Source organism: Cynocephalus volans, chromosome 2 (assembly GCF_027409185.1).
Source record: "Cynocephalus volans isolate mCynVol1 chromosome 2, mCynVol1.pri, whole genome shotgun sequence".
In the NCBI taxonomy this organism is placed as follows: Eukaryota; Metazoa; Chordata; class Mammalia; order Dermoptera; family Cynocephalidae; genus Cynocephalus; species Cynocephalus volans.
This window is the reverse complement of record NC_084461.1, coordinates 171,702,200-171,716,629: the sequence shown is the minus strand read 5'-3', so window position 1 is coordinate 171,716,629 and position 14,430 is coordinate 171,702,200. Positions and strand designations below refer to the sequence as shown.

Below are 14,430 nucleotides of genomic sequence, written 5' to 3'. Positions count from 1 at the left end.
AGCAGTGAGGGTCAAGTCTCACAAATAAGGACTTTTCTTACTTGTATGTTACCATTCTTCACTCTTCTTTATACTGCAATAACTAGGGAGTAATTCAAAGGGGTGGTGATTCACAGCTGAATTCCAGGCCTGAGTCCAGGAAGTTGCGGTTCATCAGATGTTATCAGTTAGCTGGGCTGATGGTGACCAGCTTTTATAAAAACACATAGGATCAAAGTTCCAAATTCCTTCTGGAAGGAGTGCTCTCTCTCCAAAGAACACAAGGCAAGAAAGGACTTATGCAAATTGCTCCTATGATGTGTAGGTGCAAGAAAAACTCATAGAAAAATGTGAATGAAAGACAGTTGTATATAAGTATTGCAGGGGCTTCACCATCCATCTCAGCAGAAGATGGCTCCCAGTGAGTCAACTTTTTTGCATTGAAGATCTGGTGAGGAAGGAGAGTCCGGGACAAAGCACAGGAGTCAGGGAGAGGTGGGCTGTCTCTGAGCCTTTCCATCTCTCTGTGCCTTAGTGTCCCTTCAATAAATGGGGAGTGTCACCCTTTGCCCTCTCTGAAGGGTAGCCTTGCAAAAGGTGAAAATACAGTACGGCTGAGGAAGTTCTTACAGGTATTTGGAGAGGTGGGGAATTGTGTTAGTTTGGAGGACAATATCGTCTCTCCTAAAAGGCCTAATTGTGAATAAGGAAATCAGGAGATGGACGCAACTGATCCTCTCTAGGGTGCAGTGCAATCTGGGGGTTGGCTGCCATAATAGGAGATTTGGAACACCCATAGCTTTGGGAGGGCATGGTGAATGTGCCTGAACTCCTGGGATAATGGTTTCAGAAAGGGTGTTATAAATCAAAGTCCTCATTTTATAGACACAGAAGTGGAGGCCCAGAGAGGTGGAGGAATTTGCTCAGGGTCACACAGCTGCTACTACCAAATCCAGGCCTTCAGATGGTAAGCCTAGGGTCCTCTCCAAGCACTTTCTGTTAGTGGCGTCTTCTGATATTGCACTTCAGAATCACCCCGTGGGAGGCGGGGAGGGGCAGGTGGTACAGGAGAGATGGTGGTAGCAGTGAGGACTGGTGCTAAAATGCAGATTCCTGGGTCCTACTTCAGACCTACTTCAGACCTACTGAATCAGAATCTCTGGGAGTGGTACCAGGGAATCTGCATTTTAGCACCAAGTGAGCCTTCTGTAGCCCTGCTTTATTTCAACAACACCTTGAAGTGTTTCCTTGTAAATGATTTATGTAGAGTAGCTGCTATTAATTAATAACATGTCTCCTAAAGAACAGAAAAAGAACATATCCTATTAGTTGCCACTGGATAATGCCATGCCCTCAGTTAGCTATGGTACATGACAATTAGCTCAATGTCCTTTAAGCCAAAATCAAACAATTAAATGTTTTGAACAATCAAAGCATGCCCGAGCAATAAAACATACCTCACATTTCCCCTTTAACAGCCTTTCTTCCCCTTGGGTCTAGGATGGGTGTGCCCTGTGACAGGTCCCTCCCAGCTTATCCTACCCTACCCACCACCTCTCACAGACATCTCGCCTCATACACCTGTCTTTGGCCTGAGAGCAGATGGTTTCTGATACAGGACTGAATCCACCCTCTCCCTAATCAACAAGAAAGGATCTGGCAAGACCATGGGAGATAAATATTGCTGAAATCTCCCTGGAGGAGCCTCTGGGGAGGTTTAGTACAGTATGGGAACAAGTGATGGACAGTCAGAAGCTTCCTCCTAATGCCCACTAAGGGCCATTGTCATAACCTGTCAGCTGTGCCAGATACTTCCAAACAGAAGTCAACTGAAAAATACAGCCTCTGAACCCAGCTGGATTCCTGTTACTCTGTCATGACTGTAACCTTAGGGAGGATTTGTCTCTTGGGCGCCTGTGCACGTGATTGCCCCCACCTGTCTCCTGCAGGTCCTTTCCTGCAGATATGAAGATCCGTTTAGGGATTTTTGTCATGTTTTTCTTTTTCTCCCATTCACTCTCAATGCTGTGGTATGTAGTACAAAGAGTTCAGAACCTTGCATGTGTTGGTCAGAACCTCTGCATGTCAGCTAAGGAGGACACTGTCACTGAGGAAATTCCCGAGTGGAGAAGTGTGGGGAGCACTGCTTTGGCCCATCCTGTTAATGGATCATTCACTACCCTCCCTTTCTTTGTCACTTGCAGGGACTATCAGGTCTGTCTGCGGTGCCTCTGGTTCTGTTTGGGAGCAGAAAATTTCAGCCTGTGAGATCCGACACACATGGCGGCAGAGAAAGCACCAGCTGGAAGTCACGGGGAACACAAAACATTAGAATCAGAAGGAAGTGACAATCAGATAGCACCTAGGACAGTGTTCAGTGCTTATTAGGCACTTTTTTCCCCTGGGTTTTTTTTTTTTTCTTTTCTTTTAATTGAAACATGATTTTACATATCTGTGGGGTACAGTGTTGAATATCAATACCTGTGTGCAGTATGTGATGCTCTAATCAGGATAGGAACTTGACATTTATTGAGTGACTGATTGTCTGGGTGAAGAAATGAACACCTGAGTAGTCTGACCCCCTCATTTTACAAAGGAGAAAGCTGAAGCCATGGGGGGGAGCTGATTTGTTCTAAATCCCACAGTTGGTCAGTGGCACCTGCGATTGGCTTGTCGGTGACATCATCCCAGCTCTTTGGTTGTGATATCACAATGATAGCGACTGAATAAATGGAGGAGAGTAGAGGCGGAGAGAAGGAAATAAGGGTGAAAATTAGGAATCATAAAAAGAGTAAAATGATTTTTAGTAATTATAGAAGAACTCAACCAGCATTGGCCTCAAAACCTGCCCTTGTCTTGTGTCCTTGATACCCCCCCACCCTGGCATTCTTCCTGTCTCCCACTCACCCCCATCAAGCTTCTTTCTGGATGAGGCACAATTATTTATTTCCTTTCTCTTCCATCTCTAGTCCCTCCCCTCATTAGCCACCATAGGTGACATCTATCATCAGCATCTCATACTAAGTTAAACTTTCACCAGTTCTCTCTTCAAAACACGACCTGATTTTTCTTTTATCCTTCAGTATGGAACTCCTAGAAAAAAATGAGTCTAGACCTGCCCTATTCAACACGGTAGCTACTGGCTCCATGTGGCTATTAAGCACTTGAAATGTGGCTAGTCTGAATTGAGATGTAACCTAAGTATAAAATATATACTGATTTCAAAGACATATAAAAAAAAGAATGCAAAATTTCTCATCAGTAGTTATTTTGGATAAATTGGGATAAATAAGATATATCATTAAATTAATTTCACTTGTTTCTACATTTTTAACGTAGCTACTAGAAAATTAAAAATTGCATGTGTGGTCTGCATTCTATTTCTACTGTTTAGATCTCACTTTAAAGCGTTTACAGACCATATCAAACACAAAGCACTGTGCTCATAAAATTAAAATGCGCACTGAGTTTACGGAAGAGCTTGTGTTCTCAAACCATCATTTACAACCGCCTTTAAAAAGAGAGAACACAGAGGTTTTGACATGGAAAACTGTTGTGGAAATAACAAAGTGGCTTGATTGTTAACCAGGAAAATTGACCCTTGAAGGACAGTAATGGTATGGCCAAGTTGGTCCAGGTTTTGTGTTTCTCACAACACACACTGGCCATAGCAATGTCCTCAGAAGCTGGGTATGTGCCTTCCTGAGGACAGATGAGAGCCTTCTGTGACTGAACAGGAGCATTTGATGACGAGGCAGTGGGGAGATGGCAAGGAGTCACTGAAGGAGACCAGACAGCATTGGAAGATGTGGGCCCTGACACTGGCTCTACATGACCTCGTGTAAGCCATGGAACATTCTAGATTTCCTCATGGAGGAACTCTGTGCCCTGTTGCATAGTGCTGTCTCCAAAGTTTTCATCCTTCCTTCTTAATGCTTAGAACCTGGGAGGCCTTGAGCAAATTACTTGAGATCTCTAAGCCTCAGTTTCCTCATTTGCAAAATGTGGACCGTAATGGTGATGTCTTATAGAGTAGTGGACAGTCAGTGAGATAATCCATGCTTAACATAGTTATTGACATAGTGAGTGCTCAGTAAAAGTGGAAAACAGACAAATATAAACCTAAGAATTGAAGGCGCCCTTAAGGGTCATCTAGTCTAACTCCCACCCCAATTCAAGAATGCCTCTGCATTTTCCCTGACGCCCAGCTCCTGCTTGCTTGCTGCTAAGGGTGGGAAGCTCAGTGTCTCACAGCACATACCCTTGTTTGTTTGTTTTAGTTTTCTAAAATATTTTAATTAAAAAATTTTTTTATGATTTATTTTGTAACATACACATAAGATGAAATTTGCCATTTTAACCATTTTTTAAGTGTACAATTCAGTGGCATGAAGTACACTCACACTGTTGTGCAACCATCACCAGCATCCATCTCCAGAATTTTTTTATCTTCCCAAACTAAAACTCTATCCATGAAGCAATGACTCCCCACTCCCCTTTCTCCCAGCCCCTGGCCACCCCCATTCTACTTTGTCTCTGTGAATTTGACTACTCTAGGTATCTCATGTAAGTGGAATCATACAGTATTTGTCCTTTTGAGACTGCCTGATTTCATTTAACATATGTCTTCGAAGTTCATCCATGCTGTAGCATGTGTCAGAATTTCCTTCTTTTTTAAGGCTTAATGATGTCCCGTTCGTTGCATATATGCAGCATATTTTGTTTATCTGTTCATCTGTTGATGGACCCTTGGTTTTTGAAAGTTGCTAATCATTAGTTCCTTCACACAGTGAGCTGAAATCTGCCTTCCAGTAACCTACACCCATCCCTCAGCTCTGCCATTGGGGCCCCACAGCATCAGACAAGTCCCCTTCCTGCAGGAATCCCTGGATTTGAAGAGAGGTCCTGAATTCCCATATCGACTCTTCAAAGATTAAGAAGTTTCATTGATTATTTCATAATTTCCAGACCCTTTGCCATTGTGGCTTAGGTCTATAGATCCACTTTGATTGATTAATCTCTGTTGGAAAAGGAATCTCCTAAACTGAGCTCTCCTGAACCCCCTACTCTGAGACTACAACCTTTCTTCACACTTCATTAATGCAGCTTAAGAATACATGCAGCTGTGTTTCACTGATTCATTTGTCAAACAATTTTAATTGGGTGCCTTGTGAAGGTGAGGTCATTCAGTGTAGTAGTTTAGAACTTGAGCTCTGGAGCCAGACTTCCTAGGTCGGAATCCAAGATCCACCTCTTGCTATGTGCTACAGTGCATGTTTCTTAACTTCTCAGTTTTCTTATCTATAAAACAGAGGTAATAATAGTCCCTACCTCTTGGGGTTTTGTGAGAATTAAATGAATTAATGCATGTAAAACATAAGAAGAGTACCTAGCACTCAATAAATGTGCTGTCTGTGCAGGACGCTGACCCATGGTGCTGGGGCTACAGCAGTCAGCCAGGCTGACCAGCTATGGGCTGTCTGTGGTTTGCAGTCCAGTGAAATGGTTGGACCAATAAACCATTACATGACAACTAGAATTTATTCATGGGCAAAAGTATAATTAAAAGATATGTTTTATGTAGAAGCCAACCTCAATTACATTGCATTTTATAAAGTCTTACGACGAGAGAATTACAGGGTGATATTGGAACACAAAAGTGGGGCACCTACCTCACCCTTATTTATTCACTCATCCACTTATTAAAAATAAATATGTATCAACTAGGTTTCTACCATGCATTAGGCACTGTTGCAGATTCTGGAATGTACCAGTGGACACAACAAAGATCTCTCTCCTGAGAAGCTTACATTTTATTGGTGGTGGGGAGATAAACAAAAAACAACAAACATAAACAAATAAGCATAATAAACAATCAAATTAGATTGTACATGAATCAAGAAAAAATACAGCTATGTTGTATACTGGAAGGTGATATTTTGGAGGTAGAGCCAGCATGATTCTTGATAGATGGAATGGTCTGTGTGAATGACAGTGAGGACTTAGGTATGCAGGGTTTTTGCTTGAGTTAACTAGAAGCAAACCTGTGAGGTCAGGATGGCTTCCTGAGGTGACATCTAAAAGGAGACTGGGAGGAGAAGTAGCAGCTATCTAGCTGAAGTGAGCCGGGAAAAACGTTCGAGGAGCTGGAGCTTGTAGTAAGCTTGCAGGCAACCACAGTGTCATGTGAAGTCTTACTGGTACAGGAGTGCTCTATCCCATCTTGTGTATCTCTAATGTTTAGGATTTAAGGATAAAATTTTATACTGTTAAAGATTTAGAAAATAACTTTGGCTTTTAGCATTCCAAGAAGCTCTTCCTCCTAGCATTCTGTCTTCTAAGAGGTTAATAAGTCTATATTCCATGACTTTTTCTAATAGTTGATTAAAAAAAAATAGTTGAATTGAACCTGGTCAAGGACAGAGTCCTGTGTCACACCTCCCTTCCTGCTATTATCGTCACCATTAATCAACCTTCTTGGGGTATAGCTACAAACAGACCCAACCGTTATATAATTATGTAATATTACAAGGCCTGCATTTCTCTTACTCCTTAGTAATTGCCCTAAGAAGCAAATGAGATAAGATACGTGAAAGAGCTTGAAAGTTATCAGGTGTTATATAAGTTGGCATTTTTCAGTATGACTTGGCTACCAACTTCTTGGAATGAAGAGACTCGGGGACTGAACACACTGCTGTCCTAGAACAAATGTCTGAAGACAGAGCAAAAGACAGTAATGCTGAATGAAGACTCTCTGCATTTCTACCTGTATAAATGTGCTATATTGTAATATCCTTGTGCCTGGGCAAGCCCACAAGCCTTTTAAGAGAAACATGGTTTCCCGGCACCAAACTGATCAGTTTTAAAGACTGCTAATGTCCTTGAAGTAACTTTTATGGATGAGACACAAATGGTAGGAATTTGAATTGGTCCATATATTGAAATTAAGTCTATTAAATTTAGCAAGTCATGTTCATGCCCTGATTTTATATACTTGGATTTGTCAAAAACATTTTGATTTCAGGAAAAAAAAAAAAAAAAGAAAAAGAAAAAAGAAAGAAATGGGACATTTATTTTTTTATTTTTATTTTTTTAAATTTTATTTTGTCGATATACATTGTGGTTGATTATTGTTGCCCCTTGCCAAAACCTCCCTCCCTCCTCCCTCTCCTCCCTGCCCCCCAACAATGTCCTTTCTGTTTGCTTGTCGTATCAACTTCAAAAAATACGGAACGCTTAACGAACTTGCGTGTCATCCTTGCGCAGGGGCCATGCTAATCTTCTCTGTATCGTTCCAATTTTAGTACATGTGCTGCTGAAGCGAGCACGAAAGGGGACATTTAAAAAGCAGAATTATCTGCTGATTAAGAGACAGATCTTTTGGTGAACATAAGCATGCTATGAGCATAAAATGTCCATGGTTAAGATAAGGGCTGATAAATATTTGCCAAACACTGAAAAGGAATTGACATTTTAAAATATATACACATATCACTAATACATGTATTATATATAATATATGCATCACTTATATATATGTATCATAGCACTAATATATATTAGGTGCTTTATATGACTTCTCTTTTTATTCTGTAATGTAGAAATTCCTGTGCCCATTTCATAATTGAGAAACTAGACCCAAAGATGGTAAGCAATTTTTCCAAGGACATACAACTAGGTAGTAAGTGTTAAGTCGGAAGTTCTGACCTCAAAGTTTACCTTTTCTACCATGCTCTGCATCCTCCTTAACTGATTAAACAAATGTTTATTACATTTTTTTGCAAAATATAGAAATATTTCTATGTTTCCAGAGGAGACTGTGGAGATGGGCAACCAAATGTTTACCCTTGGTTAACCCTTCTTCTGCCTCATGTGACAGACTCCTGGTGCCAACTCAGCCCCTGCTTTGTTAGGTGGCAGGCGACCTGGGGAGCCTTTGTGTGTCTTTCACAATTTGTGTGTCTTTCATAATTGCTCTGTAGTTGCTCTCCAACAGCAGCTGCAACTGAGGCTCAGATAGAGACATGTGTGACTGGAAGTCAGGAGAGATATGCCATGCATAACTGAATGCTATGTACAGAGAAAACAAACATGAAACCCAAATTGAAAATCACAATGGTTGGTGTTCCAAATCACAAATGAGCTGCTATTCACAAAGGCAACTCTTGGAAGCAACAGGTATGTATTCACTTAATCCTGGTCTGTCTCCAAAGCATGTCTCTTATTTTTATGTTAGATTATCTCCATTCTCCTAAAGACTGCCAATTCTATGGCTAGTAGTCTATTTGAGGCATTGGAAATAGGGCGACCATACTGCTTGAAGGATTGTGATCAATGAACTTTCTTGATGATGTGCAGAGCTCAGTGTAAAACACACCCGGGGAACTTGGCAGATGTGGCTGTGTGCTAAGGTGCTGTGTCAGGTGAGACTGGCCAGAGCAGAGAATTGATGACTATTGATTTTTACAGAGCAGGCATCTGAGATATGGCTAATGACAGCAATAAAGGAGTCTTATCAGCCTCAGAGTTTATTTCAAAGGTGAGTGAGTGAAAGGGAACTGACTGACATGCCTGGGGGCATATCCCAACGTTGCCACCAACAACTTTTGGGTCTTTGGACAAGTTATTTTACCTTGAATCTCTTTTGCTCACCTGTAAGATGGACTTATAGACTATCTTGTATTCTAGGTCTCTTCCAGGTCCTCAGGCTTGTAACTCTGTGTTATCCTACGAAAGGCAGCACCCTCATTTAACACTTCTGATAGATACTTGGGAAGAAAATGTCACTCTTTTCTCTCTTCTCCATAAACTGTGGATATGAGGTGCAACATATTTTCTGATTCCCTGGAAAGCATGGATGTCTGCAGTACTTTAAGGCTGTTACACAGGAACATGGAGCTCTTTTCCAAGAAACTCTTACTCATTTAATAAAACTGTTTACTCAATATAAGTCCTCAAGGAACTCTGAGTGCAAAGGGAGCAATACGACATGGTTACTGGTACGGGAGTATAAAGCAGAAGGCTGTGGAAGCCGTGAAAGAGGCAGGGAAGAGCTCTAGTGCGCACCTATTCTCAGAGGTTAGAGCAGGCCCCCTGGAAGGCCAGACATCTGAACTGAGAAATCCACATGGAACATCGTTTCAACAGGTGGAGACATGAAGAGACTTCCCATTGAAGAAGATGTAAGCAGAGAAAAGGGCCGCAGATTTAGGGAGATGGTTTTGAGGATGACGAGCAAGTGTTGGCTATAATTAGGGGAACAGTATGTCCTGGTTTTCCCAGGACAGTCTCAGTTTATATCTCCTGCCCTGATGGAATTATTAACAATGCTTCTTTTCATTCTCAAAAAAAAAAAAAAAAAAAAGTCCCAATTTAAGCCATAAATTCTATAGTCACCTTAGCCATATGTGAGGCTGTCTCACAGGCTGAATCCACACACAGCTAATAGGGCCTGAAAGGTAGAAAAAGAGAGACAGGAATGACTAAGTTTGTCAGCTGGCTGGCTGGTAAGAAGGAGGCAAAATGCAGGGGAAAAAAACAGGCTTTAGAAGGAGTTGGTGATTGTGAGTTAAGATGATGAATTTAGTTTTAGATCAGAAAGACAGCTGGAGAGAGCCGTGCACACCATTGAGTGGGGAGGAGCCGGGTTTGGGATCTGGGACTTGGGAATGGGAGAGATGCCCAAAGGGAAGAGGAAGGGACCTCTGAGGACAGTGTGGAGAGGAAGGAGAGGCAGCAAAGGCGGAAGGGCAGGAAGAAAGAGCACGGAGCCAGGGAGGAATTCCAGAGGAGGTGGAGGGGAGAGGGTCAGCTGGGAGGGGCAGCCCATGTGGCAGCAAGGATGTCAGTGACCTCTGCAGAACTCCTGTAGAAAATTGCAGGGGCTAGAAACCACCACACAATAATTTCAGGAGGGAGTGCACTGTGAGTAAGGAGAGATGACTCTTTCAAGGACTTCAGGATAGAGGAGAGAAACAGGGTGATAGCTTAGGATGGAGCAGAGAGAGGAGATTTTATTAGACCATGGAGGCACCAAGTGTATTTGTGGTAATAGGTGAAGAGAGGGAACAGTCATGGTCAGTGGCTGTGGTGCACAGCTAACAGATGGCCCAAGGCCCACCTCACCTGGAATTTGCCCAGTGCTTTGCTTTCCCTGGGGCTCAGCCCTCCTCTGCCACCCCCTCCATCCACCTCTGGGCCTTGAGCCATCCTAGTGGAGTCTGGAGTGAGAGTGAGAATCCCAGCAGTGAAGATGGGATGAAGTGGGAGGCTGTCACCATTGAATCATGGAGGATGGCATAGGCATCTCCAAGAGAGGAGTAAGGGGGCTGTCTCACATGGGGGGGCCACCCGACATCACGTGGCACAGTTACTAGTGGATTTGAGCAGTAGAGTCTGAGGTTGCAGGAACACAGGCAGGCTCTTGGCAGATAGAGCAGGTCAACACTTCCCTCTCAACGCACTGATTAAGCCCCCAACTCTGACCCTTGCTGTCCCCATCCCTTGTAAAAGGAAGTCAGGTAAAGTGGGGCAGCTCTGTGCTCTTTGCACCTGATGGCTTTCTCCCTTCTCTTCATTTGACTTGGGGCTTCATTTCCTCTTCCATCTCATGGGAAACTCATCCCTGAGCATGAATCCCAGGTAGAGCTTCTGGAAACACAGTTCTGTCCTTGGGAAAGCAAGCGATTCTGGAATTACAGGACCAGACATGTATAGGAGTGAGGGGCCATGTGTGTCGAGAAGCTCTCATGGCCCTCCCAACATATACTCTTATACACTTGACTTAAAATCAACTGGGATATGGATAAGAATACATTGTAACATACAAAAACAGGAAGCACAACCCACAACCCTGGCATCATGCCACCCAGTGCCCAAGAAGACATGTCAGTGGCAGTTGTTCCACGGAAAAGGGCCTTCTGTCTGGCAGTGGAGGATCCAGTGGGAGACCCAGCACTGGCTAAATTCCAGGTGGGGTGGTAATGTATCTGTGCAGTGTAGGTGGGCAGATATCAAGGCTAGAGTAATTATTGTAAAAAAAAAAAAAAAAAGCAGGACTTTGGAAGAAGCCTGGATCTCTTTCCTCTGCACCCGACTTTCTGTCCTCTTTCCTCCCAACACCCCCAAATTATATGTACTTCACCGTGAGCTTTTATTCTGTCTTTCCTCTGTTTCATTTGCCACGTGGTAACTATCAGTGATCACGGTCTGCAGAGGAGGAGGCCAAATAGCCAGAGCCCCGCAGCTCGTGAAAGGTAGAACCAGGGCTTACACGGGCCCAGGACTCCAAGTCGGGGGCTCTTCACCCTACACGCTCTGGAGCTTCACCTTTCTAAGGAGAGCTGCGCTCCCAGTTGGGCTATGGCAACACGGTGACATCTTTGGAAAGTCAACATTCAGGAACTTTATGTAAGACTCCAGTAGAACCAACAAGTCATTCTGCGTCTCCTGGCCTGCCCCACAAAAAAGGATCAAATTCACTGCCACTCCTCTGCTCCTGGGTCTCCATATTCCTGCCCTTCCAAGCAAGAGCTTATCTCTCCTTGCTGGCAGTGTAGCCAAAGCACTGGGTTGTGGTGTCTGGGGTACCACCGCTCTCCTAACACGCCTTCCGCAGAGGCCTAGGAGCAGGGCTGACTGCTGCCTTCTAACATCCAGGAGTGCCTCCTCTATCACTCTGCCCTTTTGCTGCAATGTGCAAGATGGGTAGAAGGCGTAAAGGAGTGGACTCTAGGCTGGTCCTTTGGGGATAACCTCAGACCCACACTGCCAAACTGTCTTCCCAAGGGAATGGCTACCTATGCCACATACTCAAAGGGGAGGAATCGGAAGGCCACCAATTTTAATGGCTGCATAATATTTCCTTAATATGTTTATCATAATTTACTTAGTCATTCCCCTCTGGTTGAATATTTAGGTTGTTTCCAATTATTCACTACTAGAAATAATGCTTTAAAGAAGAACTTCATGCATATTTAGGTTTTTGGGTCACATTGCCAGAGGTAGGACAACAGGTTCATATGCACTGGTTAAAGGGCATATATTTTTAAATACGTATCCACAGCTTCTGATCAACATTTCTTAAAAATCGCCTTTGGTAAAAGTAGAGGAATTTTTCTCTAGCCATCACTAAACACAGAGCTTGTTTCTACCTATCAAATCTTTAGCACACACCTTGGGAGATAGTCTCTGCAGCTAACAAAAATGGGGAAACGGTGCCCTTGGCCTTGACCTCCCTCGATACATAACTGTATCTCAAATCCCTAAGAGCTGCATGGGATGCTGTGACCTGAACCCTGGGACCGGGGTAAAGGCAACGAGCAGGCTCAGCATCTTCAGTGTCTCCTCCACCCTTTGCTATCTCAAGTCCCAGCCTTCCTGACCAGAAGCTTGTCTAGATAAGGCAGGGAGGCCCTAGTGCTGTAGAAGGTGATCAACCCGAGGCTTCGAGCCCTGGAACATACACATTTAGATGGAGACTTCCATAAGCAGACAGATCCCTCCCCTATTTTTTTTTTTACTTCTTCCCCTTCCCCTAGGTATAGCAAAACAATGTTATAAAAGCTAAAATAAAGCAGCCTGGGTTACAATTTCTTGAAGAAGCCAGCTCGGAATGACTTTAAGAACTAGGAGATCAGAGTCTTAAAAGACAGCAGATGCAAGGCTGCACTCCTGCTGCGAGACTAGGCCTCTGAAGACCTTCCGGGCATATCAAACCCAAAGAAAACTGGCTGGAGGTGCCTCCTCAGAAGGGCTTCATCCTGGTTACTACTGACTGTCTTGATCAACCCAGGGCAGGTGGATTTGGCCTCTTTGTGAGAACAAGAGGAGGAACAAATTTAGCTATGTAGACTGTTTTCTGTGACAAACAGTTTCGCATAAATGGGTGTTCTCCCCAACAAAGCAGCCTAGAAAGGGACCTTGAGTTTTAACTTCAGGCCTCAGGAATGCCAAAGCTTGTTGAGCAATCCTGGGCTCTGGGGGAGCATTTTCTCTGAGCCACTGTTCCAAATAGATCTCCCCCAGCTCTGGGTATATTTCCCCTACAGCCCGGCTGCCCCTTCTCAGTGGCCGCTGCCGTCTGACCATGGCTGACCAGCACCATCCTCTAGGTAGTTACCACAACTTCCCGGGACACCCCAACGTCGCCTCTCGCCCCCATCCGGTTGCTTGGAAATTTACACTGGACAGTGACGTCACACTGGGAGGCGGGTCCCCACCGCCCAGAGCACCAATGGCGCGGCCGCGGCTGGTCCTTTCTTTTCCAGCCATTGGTGTCTCGGGGCCCTCTGCTCCACCCCTGCCCGCCATGGCGTCAGGCGCCGCAGCCCCGGGGAGGTGGTGCCCACTTTAAGAAGTGAAGTTTGTCGCCCCCTCCCCCTCCCTGCCCACCTCCTGCAGCCTCCCGCGCCCCGCAGAGCTGGCGGATGGAGCTGCGCAGAGGCGGCGTGGGGAGCCAGGCGGTGGGGCGGAGGATGGATGGGGACAGCCGAGATGGCGGCGGCGGCAAGGACGCCGCCGGGTCGGAGGACTATGAGAACCTGCCCACCAGCGCCTCTGTATCCACGCACATGACAGCCGGAGCGATGGCCGGGATCCTGGAGCACTCGGTCATGTACCCGGTGGACTCAGTGAAGGTGGGGCGCGGGACCTTGCAGGGACGGGCGCCGCAGGAGTCCTTGCGCGTTTGCATCCCGCGCCCGGGCAGCCTGGGGCAGCGCCCCGCAGCCACGCTGTCCCCGGGGCTGCGGCGGGCCGGGGTCTCTCCGGGAGCGCGCCGCGCGTCCGGGCCCCGGGGGCGCCCCCGACCACACCACTGTGCCGCCGCCGCCGGCGCCCCGCACCTCTGCTCCCGCCTGCCGCGTGCCCGGCCCGGCTGCTGGCGGCGCTGCGGCGGGGGAGGAGAGGTGACGAGCCCGCTAGTCTCGGCGGCGGCGCGGGGCTCCCGGGGCAGGCTTCGCTGCAGCGTTGCCCGGGGTGAGCGCGCCGGCCGTGCGCGGTGGCCGCGGCTGCCCACACGTGCGCCGTCTCCCGGGGAGCCCGCTGCCGGCAAGCGCCAACCACGCTGGCGCCCAGAAACGTGGCCCCGGGCCGGCCACGCGCCCTCCGGTCCTGGCGAGTGGCTGCTGCTCCCTGGGTGGTTTGGGGGCTCTCTCGACTCTTGGCAGCTCTTCTGGGGGTTCCGGTTCAGCGAGCCCCTTTTCTCAGGCTTCCTACACCTCTTCCCTGTAGGTGGGGAAGCCTAGCAGCTGGGAGGCAGTCAGACCTGCAAGTGACGTTTGCCTTCTTTTGCTCTCGGGGGAGGTGGGCAGGCAGGGAGAGTTGTCCTAGACAGCCCTTACTAGCCCTTACTATAGGGAGTGCCTCTTCTTAGGCATTCGGTTTGTATGATAAACCCGCCCAGGTCACTTCCCCCAGGAAGTTTTAAATGCATTTCATGCATTTCTGGAA

General features: G+C 46.0%; 1 protein-coding gene and 1 non-coding gene across 2 annotated transcripts in view; one reads left to right on the top strand and one right to left on the bottom strand.

Annotated features, from left to right (window-relative positions):
• Window positions 1-7,200: 7,200 nt before the first annotated feature.
• On the bottom strand, window positions 7,201-7,307 carry LOC134371288 (U6 spliceosomal RNA). The gene has a single exon (XR_010022729.1). It is a non-coding gene; the product is annotated as a U6 spliceosomal RNA (small nuclear RNA).
• Window positions 7,308-13,289: 5,982 nt separating this feature from the next.
• Window positions 13,290-14,430, top strand: part of SLC25A37 (solute carrier family 25 member 37) — a 38,276-nt gene continuing 37,135 nt past the window's right edge. The window contains exon 1 of the mRNA XM_063086052.1: window positions 13,290-13,616. Coding sequence (XP_062942122.1) covers window positions 13,407-13,616 — 210 coding nt within the window. The 5' untranslated portion in view covers window positions 13,290-13,406. The remainder of the gene's footprint in view (window positions 13,617-14,430) is intronic.